Below are 21,758 nucleotides of genomic sequence, written 5' to 3' on the forward strand. Positions count from 1 at the left end.
AGAAGTAGCTGGACTGACAGGATTTTACTGTGCTGACCAAGGAGCTGCCTTACCTAAGCCCTATAAAACCATGTGGCTGGAAGGGGTGTGTGGATCCCTGCTATCTTGAGGATGTAGGACACTTTGTTTTGCTCTCTCTCTAGTTAGGATTGCACCTAGCGAAGGCACCCACAGTTTTCTTGATTTCAAAATTAAATAGGAGTGACTCTACTAAAAAAAGTAGCCTCAGGAAGAGGATTTTACCCTCCTTGCTAGTTTGTTTTGCAGGAGTTCCGCAGAGGTTTCTCCCACAGTAAGGCCATATTTCCATTCTTTCCTCTGACTGAAAAGACTTATCTTCCCGTTTTAGGAGACTGAAAGCTACTTTCCCTGGCTTCCTAGGATACTTTAAGAGTGATTTATGGAACTTACGGAGCCTTAAGGATTCTCAAATTGACCACCCAAAATTTGGAGGAACTAAAAAAATCCAATAATTCCTGAAAGTTTAATAATGACTTTGTTCTCTGGCTTATGTTTTAGGAATCAAGTAAAAATAATGATAAAAGGTTTATTATGTTTTTAATAGTAGCAGTTACTGGATAGATATTTTTTTACACCCTATTTCCTTTACATAAATGTATTTCCAGTACAATTTGGCTCATGTTGAAATAAAAGACAAGTTGTCTTTGTGATGAGATTTGGGGTTATCATCTGGGATTATACTGGCAAAGATGTCACTCTGCCTGTGAAGCTGCAAGCTCTGCTCTGTTTCTCAGAAGAAAGAAGTCTTGTACAGCTGCAGGCATTTTGGAAAGGGGGTTCCAAAAAACCTTAGCATCCCTCCCAACAACGTAACAGGTGCAAGGGTGGCGGCTCGTCAGGGCATGTTCCATACACCGAACAACTGATGAAATGTCTCTGTTAAGACACATCTTGGACAGCTTTTCTTTCTTTGCTGCATCTGTAAAATTTAAAAAAAAAAAAAAAAAATGTTTAGTGACTGCCAGAACAGTTAACCCCTCCCTCCACACTTGCTTGTGCAGTTTCATTGGTTTCTCCCTAGGCAAAAATTCCTAGCAGTTTCTGAGATTCACGTCCCCTGCCCATGATGTATTTGGGATATAGTTTACTCCAAGAACAGTCTGGCTACTCTGAGCTTTGGAATAGTCATGGCAAAGACTGTATTGCCTCAGGCCAGGTAACTAGTCTTGGCAATTGCTCAGAATAAATATAAATATGTCAGGTGCAGAGGAAAGTAGTAATACAGACACAGTTCTTGAATGACTTCATCACCACTGGGGCTAATAGGAACAGAGGCTGTTAATCCCTATTTGGTTACTAGATAAATGAAGACGATGACAGAAAAGCATATTGATCCACACTGGAATCATCATATAAATGTGTTTCGACTTGGAAGTTTGCTCAAGAGCCACAAGCTAGCACAAAGAATTGATATTTAACCGAGATTTGAATGACGTGTCACAGGTATAAAACAACAATTCTTTCCTCTGTGTGGATAGCCATATTGTGATTATGCAGAAGCATTCAAGCCATAACTTTTTATAGCATACTATTTCCAACAACTCAGAATGACAGAAGACATGATGCAATTTTGTAAGTCTATTTAGCAAGTATTTTGGTTCTTTTAAAATTGCCTCACCGTTCTTAAAATACTCATCTCCGTATTGCTTTTTAATACTAGGAGGAAGCTGATCCCAGATAATCTCCTTTTCTTCCATAATCCTTGTTGAATTTGATAATGCTGTTTTGAACAGTCCAGGTTCAATGCAGGAAACTTTAACTCCAAAAGCTTTCATGTCTCTCCTACAAAGACAGCCCAAAGATTTCATCACATTAAATTTTCTAATTAGTAGTGTTTCTCCTGTACTCTTGACTATATTTCTATCTTTGTGTGGCGCATGAGCACACATGCACTGCACAATAAACAAGTGTGTGAACTTCCTGTTTGTCTCAAAGTTCAGTCTCAAATGAGAGAGACCTGAGCTATCTTGTCTTTTTCTCAGGGGGAGAGCATGTATGGGCAGTGACTATGTCATAGCAGACATATCTGATTTCATATCCTATCTTACCTTTCAGTAGCTTGTTAGTTATTAAGTTTATCCATGAGACTGTCTGGCTGCCTAAATGCACGTGTTTAGAGCCATTTCTAATGTCTTAGTGGGTCTCACTTAGCCTCCAGCTGGTGCTTGATATCCATGCAGTTCTTCCTGGCCTTGTGTCATGCCTGTAAGGATCTCACATGCCTGCTGGTATCTAAAATGACACTCAGTATGTGGGCACACAAACTGTTTCCGGTATTACATGAAGAAGCCATGATAGTCCCTAGGATTGGGTTACTGTGTTCTCCAGCTGTCTCTAATGATCAGGATAATAAGGAAATGAGACCTGAGGACAAAGCTAGGACTAAAGTGAATATCAAATTAATATCAGTAACTCCTGATGGTGGGTGTTCTGTTGTAGTGTGTTTCTGTGTTTGTGTTTTTTAAGGGGCCTGGTCTGCTGCTTTCTGAGTGCTTGGTTTCCTTGATCTGAGCCCCCTCTGCAGAAAAGAGCACTAGCTACGCCATGGAAACACTTCAGGACATTTTGTGTGCCCGGCAGAGCTTCTATCTTATTCCTCAAAAATGGCATAATACGTGCTGAGCAAAGGCATATATGGTGGCAGGGGGAAGTGGTCTTTGATCTCTGTGAGTGTTGTACCTTAAACTGTCATTAAATGCTTCTACCCCAAATTTTGAAGGGGAGTAGCCTCCACTGCTGAATGCTATGCGACCTCCAATGCTGGATACATTTACTATTCTTCCCTTTGCTTTCTTTATCAAGGGAAGCATATTTATTGTGACATTTATGAGCCCAATTAAGTTAACTTCAATTGGTTCTCTGAAGTGCTTGATATCCAACCAGTCTGTGGGAGCTAAGAGCCCCATGATCCCAGCATTATTTACAAGTCCCCAAAGACCTGCAGAGAAAGAAAGAAGAAAATTAGGAAGCAAATTTTCACATAAAGTGTTAGATTGATTGAACTATGTAACTTTATGGATAATGGGTGAGGGACCAAGTGGGCCACCAAGTTTCACAGAGGAATTGCTTGGGGATGTCCTGGGGCACACAGCTTTATACTTGGTTTCCTGTTGTCTTTGTGTCTGAATTTTATCACCATGTTCTCTAGCACCCTTTACAATCTCTGCTTTTTTTTTTTTTTTTTTTTTTTTTCCCCTCCCTCCTCTCCTTTATGGGGGAGAAGGTCAGTAGAGGAAAGCTCGGGGAAGAGCAGTTATATGGGAAAGCAGGAATTGTGCAGGGAATAGACCTGGTCTGTTTGCAAGTTTTGTGTTGTTTGTTTATTTATTTTTTAAAAAAGGAAAGGTCATCATTTCCAGGGCTAGAATACATCTAGTTAACAAAACCAAGCTCAATCTCTTTTTTTTTTTTTTTTTTTTGTGTATATGATATGTATTCTCTTGGGCTCTTTGGTTTTTTTTTTTTTTTTTAAATGCTTTTTAGACCTTTAAAAGCAATGACTGAGAAGATTTCAGCTATTACTTTTTTCTCCCATGGACATTTCTGTTGGGATAGAGAGCTTATGTCTTACACTGAATGACATCATCATTCTACTAGAAATGGAAGATATTTATAATATTATTTATATTATCTATTTACAAATTTTTAATGAACATCCATCTCTAAAAATGAGGTAGGGGCAGAGGGAAAATAAGCTATATCTATTTGCTAAACATTTCTGTGCCTCAGAAATGGGAAGATGTGAAAACTTAAAAGCCAGCTCTTTTCTTGCATTGACCATTTAAGCTGTGCAAATGAATAGTATATTCAATTTGACCTCAGTCATAGTTTTTCATAGGCAGAGGGAGTATCACTTTGGCTTGAAACCAAGTAAGGTTTCAAGTAAAAGCAATCTGTACAAGTTTATAAGCTCACTTAGAAAGAAACTGTCAAATGTTAAGTATAATTGGTACTATGGCCCATAATAGACCAGATTTAAGGCTCCAGGTTAGCAGAATCCAGCCCTTGGGATTTGTATACCCTTGCAAACTCTGTGGCAATACTGGTCCTACTAAAATCAGTTGGCATCAGTAACAGCCAATTTGTCTTGTAGAACTTATTGGGATCAGGGATATGGGATGCTGGGATTTTTTTTGTTTGTTTGTTTTTTTGATGGCATGTAAGCACTATTCCAAAATAGTAGTTATATGCAGAGTTATTCACTAGAGTTCAACTATATTTTTGCTCATGGCATAATGATTGTTTATAAGTCATACACATACTCAATTTTTAAAATAGCAATTATTTATTTCTATTAGGCAGAGATTGTGTTATTTGTTCCCTGTCCTGGTAATGCAGCTCAGGAAGTATGTAGCAAGGGTGACGGTTGGATTTGGGATTTTGTTGTTCTCAGATATCCTGGAACTAACCTTCGGACTGAACTTCATTTTTGATCCAAGCAGCCACTTCCTTAACACGGTCTGAATCTTTCACATCCAGCAGTACTGTCTGAAGCTTCTTGGAGGTCACTGCTGCCAGCTCTTTGGCTCCCTTTTCAGTCAGACAACCAGCAAAAACACGAAATCCCTTTTGATCAAAAGTCTTTGCTGCAAGATTTCCAAAGCCTGTGTCGCACCCAGTGATGAACATATATTTGCCAGCGAGATTTGTAACCTTCAGCTCATCTCTTGCCCTCCAATGCCACCATAGAAAAAAGATGCCAAGGAGGAGTAGTATATAGAAAAGCATTTTTACAGAAGTCTTCTGGGTGCTTTCTCCTGAAACAAAAAACAGCAACTGCTAGTTTTAAAAGTTGCTTTAGTTTTGTTTGTTTTTCCTCTTAATGAATATGCTAACCACAGCTATTGAGAGGAGCAGGCACAGTTCAGACAAGTTGCCTCCTTGTGCTAACACAGCAATAGCATTCTTGCTCCTGCAGAAATGAGGACTTGGGATATATTATAGTAGGGTTACGTAGAATAATGCATCTTAGGTTGCTAGGGCCAGTTTGCAACCACAGCTCCTAGGGAACGTGTCTGAGAGAAACACTGGAGAAGAGTAGCAAAGATGAAATGTTTGCAAAGGCCTGCATGGCAACCAGCTGAAATGTCTGAACATTGTGTCTATTCCTAGAAAACAGGAGAGTGTGACCCGGGAAAATTAGCAGCAATAGGCTATGCAGTATCAGTGGGAGCTGGAACCTTTCTCTTTGCTGTGGATTCTTAAGCAAGGGTAGGCAGGAAAAAAAAACATAATTAATTTTGCTAAAATTTTGGCTTTCTGTGCCAGACTGTTAAAAAGGAGGGTAACAGTACTACCACTTTGCCTCTCCAAGAGTAAATTCCCATCAATGCAGCTGTCCCTGAGAATGGACACTTCCCCTGCCAGGGTGAATGTCTGGCAGTATGATAACTTCAGTACCACAAAATGCAGGTGGGAAGAACCTACATAATGGGGCTAGTCAACATACCAAGAAGCAGCTGTGAATACCTTAACGTTATTGCAAGTCCTGTGGCTGCTTATACTGCCTGCTTACGTAAGTATGTGTGCTGGCTATAAATGCGGCCTATTGTCTAGAAGTTGCATGTGGTGTTGCAGAAATTTCAATGTAGACATGATAATTTTAGTTGCTTAACTTCCCTGCAGCATCAGGCCCAAAGAAAGTATGATTAAATAATGAGGGAACTGTTCTGCCTGTGTAGCATTTCACAGTTCCTTAGTTAAGAAAATGAAACATTTTTTGGATCTGAGTGCATGCATAACCGAATCAGCACCTTCTTGGCTGTTTTTCCTCCTTGTGTGACAATTATTAAAGTATATTTTTTTTAGGAAAACAATTCATTCTCTTTATTCTTTCTTTTGTTTAGAGTTTCCATATTTCTGTGGAATGCACACAGGAGAAAAGCATTAGCATGAAGTCCATCCTTGCTTTGCCTTCACCCTCTTTTGCAAATGTGAAGTTGTCACGGGGCCTTGACACCCCGCGGGTGCAGCCAGGGCCCCTCTGCTAAGGCCTGACAGGGCCCTGCCTGCTGGGGCCAAGCCGTGGGGCCTAGGGGAGGAGAACTGGGAAGGGAGGGACCCATTAGAGAAGGAAGAGACAGCATCATGAGCTACTTCAAATATAAAGTAGATATTAACTAAATAACCAGATAATTCACATTAGAAGAAGAAGAAGAAAGGTTATATAAATTGATCTTTAATCTTAAAAAAAGATATGTCAGCTCGACTCAAAAAGGTCTTAGCCTAGTGCATTGCACCCTCATCTTTGCCTGGGAACAGCCATGTCTACAGATATGTACCCCCGTTCCCCAGTCAGGAGTGCCATTTAGTTGCCTCTAGCCCCTGGGAGCTCTAATCAATGGCCTGGTGGGACTTTATACCAGTGCAGATATCTAGAGATAGCTGCAAGTAGTAGACCTGCTCTCAACAGGCCCAGCTTGCGGTGTAAAGATCCCCCCTCTGGCATTTTTTTTTGTTTTGTTTTGTTTTGTTTTTTTAAGGAGAGAGTCACAAAAAAAAAAAAAAAAAAAAAAAAAAANAAAAAAAAAAAAAAAAAAAAAAAAAGATCAAAAAAAGTCTAATTATGTTTTGCTCTAGTTTCCATCAGGCAAAGCAATAAGGGGCTCCTGTTCAAAAGCCCCAAGGGTCTTCGGCTGCCAACATTCAAATGTGTCCAACAAAATGGAGATCTGTAGAGCAAAGCAGACTCATTTGTCATCTAACAATTGTCATCTAACTATTGTCATCTAACAGCTGAGGTAAATAAGGGGCCTGGATACCCGAATGATGAGCTAGGCAGCTTCCGAAATATTCTCTGAAATATTTCCTGCCTCCCCAATATTTTGAGTCACTTAAGTGACTGTTCTTTTTCTGGTTCACATCATAAAGTCGGGGTCAGAATTTCTTAAGCTTCAGGACTTTCTGTGAGCATGAGTTGAGAGAAACGAAGGTTTGAATAGATGCAGAGCCCTTAAAGGGCAGTCTGTAGTCTCAGCTCCAATTCATCAGTGTCTAAATCCACTCCACTAGCAGAGTGAAGCAGGCCCTGCATATACTCTCTGAATGCTTAGATGGGCAAAGTCTTTCAAGTAAAAATGCTGAAGTAATTTGTGAAAAGGTTGAAGTAATCTGTGTAAAGCTAAAGGTAATGTACTGTGTTTGGCAAGCCCAGCCCTATCTGGACGTGCTAGACTTCACTGCATCCCAAACGTAAGCTCTGCTGGAGTACTGGGAAAGAAAAAGGCATTGCAACTTGCTGATCTTTGGCCTTTAGCTCCAGGAGAAGCTACCCGTGGGGAATGAAGTAATACGGAGTTCTGCTCTGTTTTCCATTCCCTCCACTCTTATGTCCAGCCCTCTAAATGATTTTTCTCTTCCTCTGACTGTAGGATAATTTGGACTAAGTAATTAGTGCTTTGAAGTTCTCTCTGCTGATGTTAATCTCACAGCTAGCTGTATGTGTGGGTCTAGATGTAGTCTTTTTTGTTACAAAAACTGGAGAAAACATGAGGTTTGTATTTGGTTACGTGGTCTCTGTATATACTAAAGTGAATGTTAAGTAAGGAAAGCAGAATTCCAATGAGCTACTTTTAATCAGGAAGCAGTTTTGTGCATTGAAACATTTCAAACTTGGAAAGTTTGAAAGCCCAGAGGAGCGAGGAGAGTTGACAGTCACTCCAATTAAAGCATTGCCTCTTTTGTCCTGTCAGATCAGTCAGGGCTGTCACTAGTGATAACTGGCCTCATCTCTGCTGTTTATTTGAAACTAAGCTATGTTTTCCAGTCACCTCCAAACTCTGTGGATGACACTGGCTGGGCTTATAGCATTGTCCTCCCCAAACTGTCCCACTGGGAAATCCGTGGCAGGCCTGTCTCCAGTGAGAAGTCACTACTAGGCAACAGTTTCCATTTTCCAAAATCTACATCATTCTAATGGGCAACGATAACATTTTAGACTCCATGAGGACAGGAAAAAGCTGTGGGTTGGAAAACCAAAGTTTGAAATAAATATGTGTATATATTTAATCTGAATTTAGATTAATCTCTGAACCAGTTTGCTTGCTGTTCACCAATACTTTAAATTGAACAAATCAACACTGAAAATTATATTTACTGCAGAGACAGTAGTGTACACTCAATTACTGTGTTGCTAAAGCAGTTCTGTTCTATAATTGATGAAGTGCCCTAACAGTCTCCTTCTATACATCTGTTGTGTGCAATTTTATTTATGCTTTAGAAGACACTTTGGTCTCCACCCATGGATCTGCTTTCCAAGTGTCCTGACTTGCTGTTGTGAGATTGCATTAGTCAAATTTAAACCCCCATTTAGATGTCAATGAACTGTAGCCATGATGACCGCACGGTTACTGACCCAGGTGCAAATAACCAATGCCCAATTTAAAGGTTAAATCCTTACAAATAGGTTACAATAATGAAATTGTGATGGGAAATGGCTGGGTGCATCACTGACTAGTTCAGCTGGATCCTTGCGATTTGTTTTATGATACATATTTTTTCACACTCTCAGGTAAGTAACAGATCCATCACGTTTAATGTTTCACAGTTAACTGATGAAACTTCCTGAAATGAAAGACGCCTTTCTGAACTGAAAAAGTCAGTTGTGAAATATATGTCACAGTGTTAAAATACACTGAAGAGCTAGCACTGAAATGAGACTTCCTCAACAGCAAATGTTGTATGATTATAATTACATAATGAATAGCTGAAAGGGGATGAGGCAGAGAGAGTAGTGACTTTGCTTTACTTTTCTTTTGCCCTCTTTGTAAATTTATAGGCTCTGGGATTTGTACCTGAGTGCCAGATTTGATAGTATGGTTCAAAGATTTGAGTATCACTAACTTTAAATCAAATTTGTAATTGCTGTGATTTTATTATGTGTTTTAAAGCTGCTGGAAGATGCATGTAAATATCATCTTCGTGTTTTGGATTTACTTTGCTAGTAGAATAGGAAATAGCATCAAATCTTTATTGCAGCAGGACACATGTTTTGATGATCCAGGTAACATTTACAATTGCAGTAACTTCAATATAAAGTCAAATTTGACTTGAAGCTCAGTTTTCTTATACAGTTGCATTATCGTGTAGTAAACAATGAAAGCAGTCAGTACCTGATCTAGAAGGAAATGATGGCTTCATGTTTAAGGACAAATTGCTAATAAAGTTATTATTGTGATGAATTATATTTTGCAGGAGAAAACAGGACTATATGGTTGCAGTTTTAATCTTCTGTATGTTACTAATTTAGCAAAAAGTATTTTTGCCATATGAACCCAAAATCTGAAAAACTGTAATAGAAAACAAGAAAATATTGCAGTCTTACTATTTTTATCATACTGATGTCTTTCTTTGAAATTTATTCATACTTTTTTTTTAAACTATGTCCTTCTTAAAACTGCTCAAATATATGTTTAAGTTTTAAAAAATTAGGAAACCTTAGGTTGTCTACATACAGAGCTTTCCATTGTCTCTCTCAACACTGTTAAACTTTTCAGATTTTGTAAAAGGCAAAAAGTCTGGGTTTTTTTGATCTCTTGCTCCAACTTTGCAACTGAATTGACACATTTTAGATATGTCACAGGAAGATTTATTTTAAACAAATATGCTTTCCCTTCTCCCCACTCAAATCTCAAGAATGTGAAAAATGACAAAACTGCCAAAAATGAGAAATTCTTTTTCTTAAAAAAACTTGTGTAACTTTAGCATGATTTGAACAAACATGTTCTGGCTCAGACTATTTTAGCTAATCAGCCACAGAAAAAAGCAGGAGAGAGAAAAAGAGAACAAACTTTGTTTTCCATGAATAAATGAGTGAATATTTCTTTTTCTACTAGTGAGAAGTAGAGTCACAAGGAATTTGTAGCATAATGCTTACTGGTTTTGAGAAGCTGCATTTCTGTGTTCATGCCTTAAATGTAAACTGAATAATCGCATCTGGAAATTAGGCCCTTTGGAAATTCTCTTACATCAGGTCCCAGGCGAAACCCAAATGGTTTGTACAATGCTTCCCTTTCCTTCTAGGCAGAACCTGGTAATACTTTGTTATTCTTTGTCATCTGAACAGCAGAGAGACCTTGGGAAGCTGCACATCACAAGGACGCTTTAGCCAAACAAATGCCATAGCCCTGTTTGGTTCCTGTTTTATGGGAAGTTTTATGATTATGATTGTTTCATAGCATGTGAAAATGGAACATCTCTGTATGTATAATTTTATATTACAAATGACTATCATAGTCCTGGCCAGACTTTTTGGTGATTTGACTTTACCCCCTTGAGGAGAGAATTTGGGTCACAGAATATAACGGTGTTCGAATTTGCTGGCTAGGGGATTAACAAATCCTCTCTGCCCATCAGTCTTTTAAGCAAGAAAAGACACATCCATAGAGTAGTGATCAATGGATCAATGTCAGAATGAAAGGCTGTGTTGAGGAGGTCTATCTTGTTTCTTGCATTGTCTGGAAATACTGATAATAAGGTGGATGACAGAATAGAGAATACACGTTAAATTTGAACATGACATAAAGACAGAAGAGCCTGCATGCTGAAGAGGATGAAATGCTGAAGGGCAGGACTGGAATTCAAGTTCATCTTGACAGACTTGGAAAATGGGTTGAAAGAAGGAAGACATAGTGCTATGAAATAACGGCTTGCAGGCATGCAGAATTGACTGTGAAAATATAGTCTGGAAAGCAACCAGCTCTCTAAAACCACACTTGCCTGTGTGGTTTTAGTCAATCACGAATGGAACATACATCGACAATGCGATACTATGGTGAAGAAAGACAAAGGTCATACTGGGCTGTCTAAGTAGGAATATAACCGATGTGAGAGGACAGGTGAAATAATCCTGCTTTGCTTGGCATTGGTAAGATCAGTGCAACAATGCTGTTAGGCACTCATCACTTTCAGAAATGTATGATAGAATCCAGAAGAGAACAGTTTCCCAGAAGTTTGGGAACTAAAACCTGCAATGGAAAATTGAACAAATTGGTTTCCTTAACCAAGGGAGAGGGATCCCTCCTAGTATTTTTGAAATAAATACAGCAAATTGCCAAGTGGAAGAGAATTTTTGGTGCCGTATCTGTGATGGATTGCAGAGGTAGTAATAGGCTTAATGTCTAATCTGAATCTCACGTGTCATAATTAAAAAAAAAAAAAAAAAAACTTAACAATCAGAATAGTGAAGAAAGCAGAATTGCTTAGGGAGGTGTGGAACATCTGTCCTCGGGCACTCAAGGATAATGAACACCGGTCAAAAATGACACAGAAATAATTAAATTCTGGCTTGAATGTTTAGAACTAACAGAGTGGCTTTTGATAGTCTTTGCAGCCCAATTTATTGATGATTCAGTGACCTATGTGGCAAAGCTGTGTATATGAGATTCAGGAGAAGATGATAAAAAAGAGAAAAAGACTTAGGTTGAGAGTCAGCCTGACTTGCAAGCAATAGATGATTATATTATGGCTGTTAATAGGGCCAGCATTGTTTGTAGTGGATGGCAGTTATGTAGCAAAAAAATACCTGCTGGATAGGACTCATTTGGATATGGTACTCGTGAGGGTAAGTCTTTTGAAGGATTAGCATTTTTTAGTTGGAGAGGGTTATATGTGCTTCTCTGAGATATCTTTCTTCTCTGTAGTTTCAAGGCGGGTGAAACTGAGGGAGCAGGACCCTGAGGCAATATTGTTGCATGTTCAGAAACAAAAATGTGCTGACACTTTTTCTTTTTTCTCTTCAGAACATCTGATTTAAGGAACTAGTCATCATGTCTGACCCTGTTATTCTGCGCAGCATTAAGAGAGTGGGAGAGGATAACTATGCTTTTGACTCAGATGGCAAATGTAAGAAATTTACTCTTCCTTCTGTTTCTAATTTTACAAAGCATGTAAAATAGAAAGTGAATGGCTTAAGAGGAGCTAATACAAAGCAAGTAGTCTAGTTATGTGGTACCTGCTGCTGTTCTGTGAAGTTGTGGGTAAACTGTTTGCAAGACAACTTTTCAATGAAAATAGTGTAACAATCCCTACTTTAGGGCAATCCTTACTCAGCCTACATATTGGCAATATCTATTTACATTCTTTTACTCATCACTTTGGTGTACATTTAAAGGACCTTTACTAGGAAATCTATGGCCATTCTTTTAAAATCAAGCACAGATTAGGCCTGAAAGTTCTCTTTTCCATGGTTTCTAGTATTGCTTTGAATAAACACAAATATACTTACAGATATGCTTACAATAAGTACATCTAATGTGGTCATATCTGTATTAGAATAATAATGTAATGCTATGCAAAGATTCACATCCCTTCCCCTCATCCTTTTGCCTTTTTCCTCTTTTAATACACTTTTTTCTTTGTAATGTATAATTTTCCATTTTATCAGTCCAAATGCAACAAGAGACAAGAACAGGAGAGATATGAAGAACAGCTAAATATTTTTAGACTTCTGTGTAAAACTAGGTAAAACCCCCCAAAATGGAGGATTGTTTAATATATTAAATTTAAAGTACACAGGAAAGCAAAATAGTAGCACATAGTGGAAAATAGCAAATAACAATATATATCTGTATTAGGTATATAATGCATACCTACTTCACACATTGATAGGGTTCATGAAAGGATTCCCACATTCAAATATCATAAGATTCCCTAAGCAAATCTATGTCTTCAAAAAGGCTGTCAGCTGTGGCATAACCTTGGAAGTGTTAAAGCTTTAATTAAAAAAAATTGTCCTAGGACATAATAAAAGGTTTCAGAGCATGCATAAAATAGCCTGTGTTCTTAACACTGGCCCTATTGGGATATACAAATGTGGCATTTACTCCTTGTTTCACCTGTTTCATTACAAAACTGGCTGTTTTGGGGTAGACTAGGCTCTGTACAAAATGCAGCTTGAAAAGGGGTGAAAAGCTTTTTAATCTGGGGTGAGTTTTCTTTTTTTCTTTCTATCTGTCAGGTTAATTTTTACAGCAATCCATTTGGATAGTGATAAAGACTGTACATTTTTGGGGTATGTCATCCTTAACAACATCTCTTGAAAACTGAGATCTGTTTTGGGACCTAAGGAGGACCTACAGCACAGTTATACTGGGTAGTGTAATTCTGTTTCTCTAAGATAAGGGTATTCCAAGAGTAGACACTAGTCTGGCAAATTCACCTGACTCCAAGGACTATAGCTCTTACTCTCCAGCAGGACCTGTAAGTGGATCAGAATGCAAGAATGAAGAGCTACAGCTCCTTGTTTCAGATGTCAGAGATGGATTTCCAGCAGATACAATAGTGGGACATTGTTTGATGAGACAGGATTCAACTAGTTCACTTGGGTACAAGCAAACACTTTGCAAAAAAATGTGTTAACTTCAGGCAGATGTCCTAAATTATGTATTTAATGAACATCATTTCTCATCTTGGGGATAGAAAACTTGAGACTATGTGTTCAAGAGAAAACAAATATAATCTGAAATGAACTTGTCAAGGAATTTTTGGACATTTGTCAGTTCTTGACCCTGACTACAGTGGGAATGAGATTCCTTATAACTTAGGAATAGCCAGGTCCCATGAAGTATGGGGTTTATTTTTCACATGCCAGCAGAAGATTATGTCTTCAACAATAATAATTAACTAGATTGTGCATTTATTTCTCCTAACAGATAACGGCTTCAAGAAACCAGAGTAAGTCGTATACACAAATGGAACAATCAATATTTCTAGGAATATTCAATGATGTTAATATCATCAGATTAAATTGACACATTTGTAGTAAAAATGACATTTAATGCAAAGCTATTCTCTGGAAGTTGAACTGTTATTTGATACAACTGACATGGGTAGGTTGAAAAAATCTTAGTATTATCTGAAAGGAGTAGCTCTTAAAAAAAGAGTAATGGCAGCAAAATGTGGATGTGCTTTTCCTAGTTCTTGGGGCAGCTCTGTAGCAGACTGGGCATGGGTACAGTAATTTGTGCCAACTCTTTCTGATGCAGTATAGACAGCCACCCTCAAAATCCACTGTTCATTCATCATTGAAAATATACAGCTTATGATTGCTGCTTATAATATGGATCCCATTCATAATAGTTGAGCAAGATCATTAGATTTTTAATTGTTTGTGTAGAGTAGCAGAACTATGTGAATGCTAAAGAAAAACAGAGAGAGAAAACAAGAGATTCTACTGACACCACAGGTGTGTGAATATACCTGCAAAGTAAGAGGGAGTGGTAACCTTCCTTTCTTAAATAAGGGCTAGCTAGCAATTTGGATGACAGGCATTTCTCTAACTGACCTCAAAGAACCCACATTGCAACAACAGTGTTTTGACGAGCTGCTTATGAAACAAGGCATAAACCTTCAGGTCATTTTGACCGCTGCTAATCATTCCCTAGTCCATATCTAAGATTTAAAATAACCATCAAATGCTCCAAAGGAGTCTGAAAGAAATAACTTTTCTCTTTCTTTAAAAAATCTGAATGTAATGTCTCAAATAAAATGTATTTTCAAATAACAAACCAAGAAAATAAAAGGAATAATGTAAATTCACACAAATTCTCCTTTTTGCTAGGAATGGAAATGAAGAACCTTCTGCAAAGAAGAAAAGCAAAAAGTGAGTTAAATTCAGTTCTGTGTAGTATCATTGCATGCAGTAGACGTACATAATCAAGTACAAGTTTATAATTGTACATTTTCTATTCTTGAAGGTCATCAAAAACGAAGAATAACAGTGCTCGTGTTGGCTTCTTTCAGCTGGTAATGAAAGCTATGTATATAAATATTTTATGTGTATTATGCTCCAGAATAAGTGATTGTTCACTTACGGCTCACTATACGGTTGTTGTGGGGAATCGCTTTGACTAAGCCAGACTTCTAAGGATTAAATCACTTGGCATGAAATCCTGCTGCTAAAATCAATAGGAATTTAATAGAACCCTTTGTCATTTTGTCAGCTGGGTATTGATCATCAATATTTGTGTCATAATAATCTATTAAATGCATTATATTGAACCTGTTTGTGGATATAGGGAAAGAGAGTTAGAAACACAGTGGGAGATTAGGCATCCTTGGTCCGTTTTTATTCCTACTAAAAAAATGCTGTGTGATCTTTGGCAGATGATTTGGCTCCCTTATAATTACTATATGGATATTTTAAGATTTGGTGACTATTTGACATACTCAGTGCTGTGTGATATCTAATATCTATCCTTAGATAATGCATCTGAAGGGTCTTGGAGGCCCCTAGGGTATTTCTATACTTGAAAGGGAGCACAGCAGAAAGATGTCTAGCCCTGCAGCTGGTAAGCGAAGAGGTTTTTCTTACTCTGGATGTAGCCTAAGCAATTAGCCTGAAATGTGTCCACATTCCTATGTCCTCAGTGTAGTACTGAGTCAGTGAAGTTCCATCCATGTGGCTTGTGTTCTATCTGGTAAACTATCACAGTTGTTAATGACACTTACATTAGTGTTATATTAGTTGAAGAGAGTGAGGCCTGTCCATGTTTACCACTTTGGATATGCCCAGAGCTAGAAATGGAGTTAACAGACACAAAATAGAAAATATCTTGCTTTCTATCTTAGGGGTACTGGAACACAGCTCTTTCCTTCCCTTATGGACTGTCTTACATGGAGCTAAGCAAGTACAGGGCTTTAAAGCTGTAGAAATTGCAAAATTTCTCTTTCATGACTGTATTTGAGAAGTATCTGTTCAAGCAGAAACCTATTTTGCTTATACTTAACTCTGAAGATGCAATTAGTAAACCAAGTATGGTTGCATCAGATGCCACAGATATCATATATTAAAGAGTGGTTATTACTGATGTTACAGTAGTGGTTATTACAGTCACCTGACTTCTCTTTTTTTGTAGAAAGACTCTTTCTTTATCCTGCTTTTATTTTGACTGAGTTGATTTTTCTTCTTTCTAGTAATAATTCAGAGTAATAGGGCATACATGCATTTTAACTCCATATTCTAAGTCTTTGAACCAGCATCTGGAATAATGATAGTGTGCAGTGATATTTGACTATCAGAATGATGATACAGTCAATCATCTGCTCAGATTCTGTTCTCAGCTACATGAAAGGAGCTTATAATAACTTAGGAGACTGTAATCTTAGATATAATTAGATTAGAGGGCAGGGAGAGATTTGTCTGTTATCTGTAGTGAGGAGAGTTCTGAAATTGAAGGAGAATAATTTTATATCTGATTCACCGGGTTAATGACTCATAGGCACACAGACAGCATGAAGACTGCTTCTGAACAGAGATTTTTTTTCATTTCTTTAGTTTCGATTTTCTTCATCTATGGAAATCTTAATGATGACTGTGGGCAGCTTCTGTGCTGTTCTTCATGGAGCAGCCCAGCCAGCCATGTTGCTTGTGTTTGGTGCTATGGCAGACACATTTATTGAATATGACATTGAAATGCAAGAGCTTAAAGACCCCAACAAGACCTGTGTAAATAACACCATAATGTGGATCAATGGTACTACTCATCAAAATGAAAGAAATGCGTCAATAAGATGTGGGTAAGTAGCAGATGTGTTTGTTTCTTTTTGTTTTTAAGTCTTGTCAGAGAATGTATATCTAAGGAAGATTCAATTCAGCCTTTAAAGCTTACATTTTCTATGTGTAGAGCAGAAAAGGGGCATGGTTCTTGTTTTGGAGACATCAAAGACATTCCTGCTGCACATATGAAATTGGTGAATCACTGATATGTTCTTTGATGTCCCACTCAATAGTAATGACTTCTGGTTGTCTTACTTGGACACCTGTAAGTGTCTGCTGACTTCTGAGCAAGTTAACTAAACTGTTTCTAGTCACTGAAGAGAAATGAGTGCTTCTAGGATGCAATTTGTTCGGCCTACGTGTCTAAGGCAGGTCAGATGAACTGCCCTATAGGAGTGCCTGTTTCTTTTTATTAACTATAAAAAATAGAGTCAAGATGATACCTACAGATACAGGTATATGCCAAAGCCAAATATGAACCTGTAGCTTTTTCTAAGGTTGTGAGTTTAATGTATCATTCCGAGAGTTTTCTAATCTCTGAATGATACTAAATTAGATAATTGATTAGCGGTCTCTGACATTCCAAGCCTATGGGAAGTGATTCAGATTCCTAAATGTGGGAATATAAGGTCAAATTGTTTTCCCCAGGCTTTCCAAGCTGATCAGGTACCTGATTTCTCAGAGACCTCTATTCTGTAGCAGCTGCTGGAGATCATGCAGAATACATCAGAGCATCAAAAATGACACTAGATATCTATAAACATAGGCACCTCTGTTTAAGATACATGATTATAGTGTTCCCTTTTGGCTAAAAATCTCCCAGTGTAGCAAGTTCTGGTCAAACAGACTGGTACTTGCTCTCTATGGCACACGAAAGTCTAGAAGAGTAACCAATAACCAGTGCAGCCTGGTGGCATCTCTCATCTGCTCTTCACAGACTACAGGACCTCAGCAGGACAGAAGAGAATTTACTGGTACCTCCCAATTCCATTACCTCTGCAATAGGGATAGCTATTGCTAGGAATAGGCTGATGGTGTTAAGAAACCGTCCATCTGTCAGCAAAAAAAATTGAATTTCCATGTAAACCTTGAAGAAACACCAGTTTTCTAGAAAATTAAAGCAGTATTGATCACTGTCTTGTTTTTCAGGCTGCTGGACATTGAACAAGAAATGACCAATTTTGCAGCTTACTATGCGGGAATTGGTTGTGCAGTACTCGTGTTAGGATACCTCCAAGTCAGTATTTTGATTTCCTCTGATTCCATATTTTGATATCAAAATTTGTCTCACTAAATGATTAAGTCTGTAATAATTGTGTTCTCTTTAACTGCTTAGTCAACTTCAACATTTGTGCTGAGCAGATAATTTAATTCCTAATCCTGTGGGCTGAGTCTGCAATCAGAGACCTACTTGTATTAGTGCTTATCTTTTTACATGGATACATTTTACCCCATGAGATGAATGCATGCTGCTCCTTTCACATCATAAGAAATGTTTGCTTGAATGTGGTTAGATAAGGAAAGTGGCTGACACAACCTGTTGCCTAAGTATCCTGCCCACTAGCCGTGAAAATGAGTCATCCTTGTATTGTACCATTAAATGTAGTATTTACATTTTGGGCTTCGTTCCATCTCCTGCATACAAGCATCTAGTGCCACTTAGGTTGGCCTAGGACATTGAGACATCCCAAAAGAATGAGCGTATTCCAATCGGCCTGTTAAACGATGCCATAAACCTGTATTTGGGCAACTGAGTAGAGCTCTGTTTCTATTATAGAGATGATATGGAGTATTGCTGCTGAAGATAGTGCTGGAGAAGAAGCACACCTTACATGTGCTCTAGTAATGGTTCAAACCTTATGCCTCAGATGAGCCACAAGCATAGATGATTTCTGCAGAATCTGCTAAAGAGATCACTGTTCTTGAGCCTTTTATGTTCACAAAATTCACTTCTCATTCTCCTTCCTAAAAAATATCTCAGAGTTCTGCTGAGGTAGGATGGCAGCCATCCTTATTTATTGCTGTAATTATTTTTTTTTTTCTTGTCTACAACATTCGTGTAACTCCACAAGGAATTTATCTGTTTCTGTTCTCAGCCTGTCACAACTGAGACAAGTGCTTGTTCAGAAGCTGAAAAAAGTTGCAGGATTATTTAAAGATCAAGGGCAGAAAAAAACTGTCATATCTATGTAGCTAGAATATATTTCATCTGACTGGTAGTTGTTATCAATAGCCAAACTGTTTTTCCTGTTTAGAGGAGCAGAAACATTTTACTGCAATTCATCAGCCACATTATTCTCATTCCAGATCAGTTTTTGGGTTATGGCTGCAGCTCGTCAGATACAGAAAATCAGGAAAGCTTATTTCAGGAAAGTGATGAGAATGGACATAGGCTGGTTTGACTGCACATCTGTAGGAGAACTGAACACTCGTATTTCTGAGTAAGTAATCTAGGAAACACACATGCTACATTTTTGCACTTCCTTAGGTGCTCTGAATAGCTAAGCAGTCCAAATACCAAGTGTCAGTAAGTAGCCAAATAGTTTAATATAAAACACAGGCATTTCTTGGTGCAAGGATCAGGCTTATGATTTCCCCCATCCTCCATGATTCCATAATTTTCCCCTTAGATGCCTTTTCTGTTGCAATGATTTTTTATCTTTTTCCTTTTTTTCTTTTTTTTCTTTGCCACCTTTGCCACCTGTCCTTCCTTTTTCCTCCTGAGTCCAGTCCCTCAAGAATGATCTATAACCTTGCTGCCAGTGGATACTCCTCCGAGGTTGGAGATGTAGTTTGAACCCCCTCTCACTTCCTGGAAAGGAAAATCATTAGGGGCACACTTTCTTTCACTTGTTGTTTATAAGGAAAGAGTGAGCCTTGCTTAAAGTTCTGCAAAAGAGAAGCACCTACCTTTAGCAAAAGACCCAAGGTAGGTGGAGAAACTTTCTTGTCCTGCGTAGAGATTCAGCCCTTAGAAAAACCTAGGAGTTTAAGACTTGCTCCTTTTCTTAATGGCTCCTGTTTATAGATTGAATGTGTGATGAATATGCTGACTCTAGATGGCTCCCTGTTCTCTGTGGTCCTTTCATGACACTAGGCAAAATATTTTTCGGAGGCTGACAGGACTTTCTACTCACTGTTCAGTGTAATCTATGACTTGTGTTCTGCTTATGAAGAATAAATCCTGAGTTTATGCATCTATGATGAATTTCTTTTGTAAAAATAAAGAATTGACTTTGTATTTTTTGAATAAATAATGTTCAGTTTCTTGATCTTGACTGCAAAAAATGTTCTCAAGAAGAAATATAAGCATGTTTTTATTCAACACATATCACTTATATTTTCAATAGACTTTTGGTTTAATATATCAATATATATTAATATATGCTTTAATATACCGACGAGCTAACAAACTTGCACTTTAAATCTCAGAGCCACTTGATCCTATGTAGTCTGGGAATTCCTAATTTTACTTATCTCAGGGCTGAAGCTAAGAACAGCAAAAATAGTAATGACTGTTTTGCTTTGAGTTTTTTTTTTTCCTCTGTTTGCATTGAACAAGAGCAGAAAACTCCCCCACCAACTCTCTGGATGCATTAGGAGCCAAGAATGTTAACCCTTGCCCCACCATGCCTCAGATGTCAGAGCTGCCTTGATGTTTTTCCAGAGCTTGCAGCAGTAACATAGCCCTCCACTATATCCTGTTCATCTCTCATTTAGAAAATAAACTATCTGAAAAGTTAGAGGGGAACTAGGTTTTGGAAAGTGAAACTGCGAAGAGGGTTACAGACCTCTTCCCTCTCCCTCGCCACTCAGCAAAGCTTTATGTTACATAGTTAGTGCTGTATGATGGGAGGAATGCCATATCAGCTGTGCTGTTTTCCCATTATCTTCTAGCTGTGATGTCCCTGCTTCCTCTTTGGAATCAACACGGGCCCAGTAGTAAAGAACCAGGTAGTGGAGGAGATAGCTGGCAGGATAACTTTTCTGAGGAGAAGCCATATGTTTTCTGAAGTATTCATACATAAACACTTCCTGCCACTGCAAAAGCTCCAGATGTCCTCACTGTAGCCTAGGGTCTGTAGAAGAAGTGAGGAAGGTAAGAATAGGGGAGAGGAAGGTTCCAGGGCCTCTCCTGGAGAAAGCACACAAGTTAAATGTGCCCTAACCTTGTAACAAAAATGCTTCATGATCTTTTATCTTTTTTTTTTTTTTATTCTTGTTTTCTAGTGACATTAACAAAATTAACGAGGCTATTGCTGATCAAGTAGCAGTTTTTATCCAGCGCTTTACTACCTTTGTGAGTGGATTCCTGCTGGGATTTGTCAGTGGCTGGAAACTGACTTTGGTTATCATTGCAGTGAGCCCGCTAATAGGGATTGGAGCGGCCCTCTACGGCTTGGTGAGTGAGTTGTGTGAGATCCCTGCCTGGGTGCAGTGAGCAGGAAGGACCATGTCAGAGAGCTGGAGGAGTTGCTGGAAGAGAAGGTGATAGCACCTATTGGAAGTTACAGGCAGTCCTGGCCTGCAGCATCCCTCTCTACAGAGCTGTCCTCTACCATCCCTGTCACTACAGAGCTGTTTAAATGTTTGCTCTGTGTTGGAGTTGAGTTCTCTGCAAAGGCTAGGGGGATGGAGGCCATCCAGTCCAGGAGCTTTAAAGCATGTGAAAAGAGTATTCAGACTCACCTCAAGCTGTCGCTGTTCCCAGCAGCTCCTGTATCCTCTGCCAGCTGTTTCTGTCTCTTTCTCCTCCCACTCCCTCCACCTTCTTTTCACTGTGAAGAGGAACCACATGGAGGAGGGGAATTTCAGGCTCCTCAGCATTTTCACCTCTAATCTCTTACTCAGCAGGGCTGGGCAATTTTTGTTCCTTCCTTTCAATCTCCTGTATTCCTCACTGAGATTCAGCCCTGTTGCTATTTCCCTTCTTCCATTCTAGGAAGAGTTTCTTATCCTTTTGCAATCAAACCTATATGTAATTCTGGAAATTTATCTTCTTCCTGCTTATTTTTCATTGCTTGTGCTGTGACTGCAAGTAGATGATATGAATGATATGATATGATATGATATGATATGATATGAGTGGGAGAGCAGCATTCTGCTGGGAATGAAATAAAACCCTACCTCTCTGAGCTCATTCTCCTTTATAATTTTTTCTTTTCCGTGCTTATTTCTCTATCCCCAACTCTTTCCTTTCAAATACATGCTGCTTGGTATTTCCTCCTGCTGAGCCTTTCCA

At 38.5% G+C, this 21,758-nt stretch overlaps 2 protein-coding genes across 3 annotated transcripts in view; one reads left to right on the top strand and one right to left on the bottom strand.

Moving 5' to 3' along the window:
• Nucleotides 1–628: 628 nt before the first annotated feature.
• Nucleotides 629–21,219, bottom strand: LOC112954704 (dehydrogenase/reductase SDR family member 9-like). Of its 2 annotated transcripts, none has more exons than XM_026048057.1 (5): nucleotides 21,206–21,219; nucleotides 4,431–4,778; nucleotides 2,701–2,959; nucleotides 1,640–1,803; nucleotides 629–940 (listed from the first exon to the last, which is right to left on the bottom strand). In XM_026048057.1, exons 2-5 carry the CDS (start codon nucleotides 4,747–4,749, stop codon nucleotides 714–716), a joined length of 969 nt encoding a protein of 322 aa, XP_025903842.1. In that variant the 5' UTR covers nucleotides 4,750–4,778; nucleotides 21,206–21,219; the 3' UTR covers nucleotides 629–713. The 2 variants fall into 2 exon arrangements, with proteins under 2 accessions (XP_025903842.1, XP_025903782.1); XM_026047997.1 differs by lacking the exon at nucleotides 21,206–21,219 and adding an exon at nucleotides 19,427–19,517.
• The window catches only part of ABCB11 (ATP binding cassette subfamily B member 11), a 34,977-nt gene continuing 21,671 nt past the window's right edge, over nucleotides 8,453–21,758 (top strand). Inside the window, exons 1-9 of the mRNA XM_026048167.1 lie at nucleotides 8,453–8,530; nucleotides 11,760–11,862; nucleotides 13,671–13,692; nucleotides 14,579–14,620; nucleotides 14,715–14,763; nucleotides 16,295–16,536; nucleotides 17,666–17,753; nucleotides 18,824–18,957; nucleotides 20,747–20,918. Coding sequence (XP_025903952.1) covers nucleotides 11,787–11,862; nucleotides 13,671–13,692; nucleotides 14,579–14,620; nucleotides 14,715–14,763; nucleotides 16,295–16,536; nucleotides 17,666–17,753; nucleotides 18,824–18,957; nucleotides 20,747–20,918 — 825 coding nt within the window. The 5' untranslated portion in view covers nucleotides 8,453–8,530; nucleotides 11,760–11,786. The remainder of the gene's footprint in view (nucleotides 8,531–11,759; nucleotides 11,863–13,670; nucleotides 13,693–14,578; nucleotides 14,621–14,714; nucleotides 14,764–16,294; nucleotides 16,537–17,665; nucleotides 17,754–18,823; nucleotides 18,958–20,746; nucleotides 20,919–21,758) is intronic.

The sequence above is a fragment of the Nothoprocta perdicaria genome, unplaced genomic scaffold (genome assembly GCF_003342845.1).
Source record: "Nothoprocta perdicaria isolate Ctin4 unplaced genomic scaffold, notPer1 scaffold_0, whole genome shotgun sequence".
Lineage (NCBI taxonomy): Eukaryota > Metazoa > Chordata > Aves > Tinamiformes > Tinamidae > Nothoprocta > Nothoprocta perdicaria.

Excerpts from the sequence above, each read along its gene's own strand:
- LOC112954704 (XM_026048057.1), bottom strand. The coding sequence starts at position 4,749 with ATGCTTTTCTATATACTACTCCTCCTTGGCATCTTTTTTCTATGGTGG. Across the intron at positions 1,804-2,700 it reads GCATTTAATGACAGTTTAAG|GAGAGACATGAAAGCTTTTG; the intron begins GTACAACACTCA and ends CTGTCTTTGTAG. Across the intron at positions 941-1,639 it reads AGATGAGTATTTTAAGAACG|ATGCAGCAAAGAAAGAAAAG; the intron begins GTGAGGCAATTT and ends TAAATTTTACAG.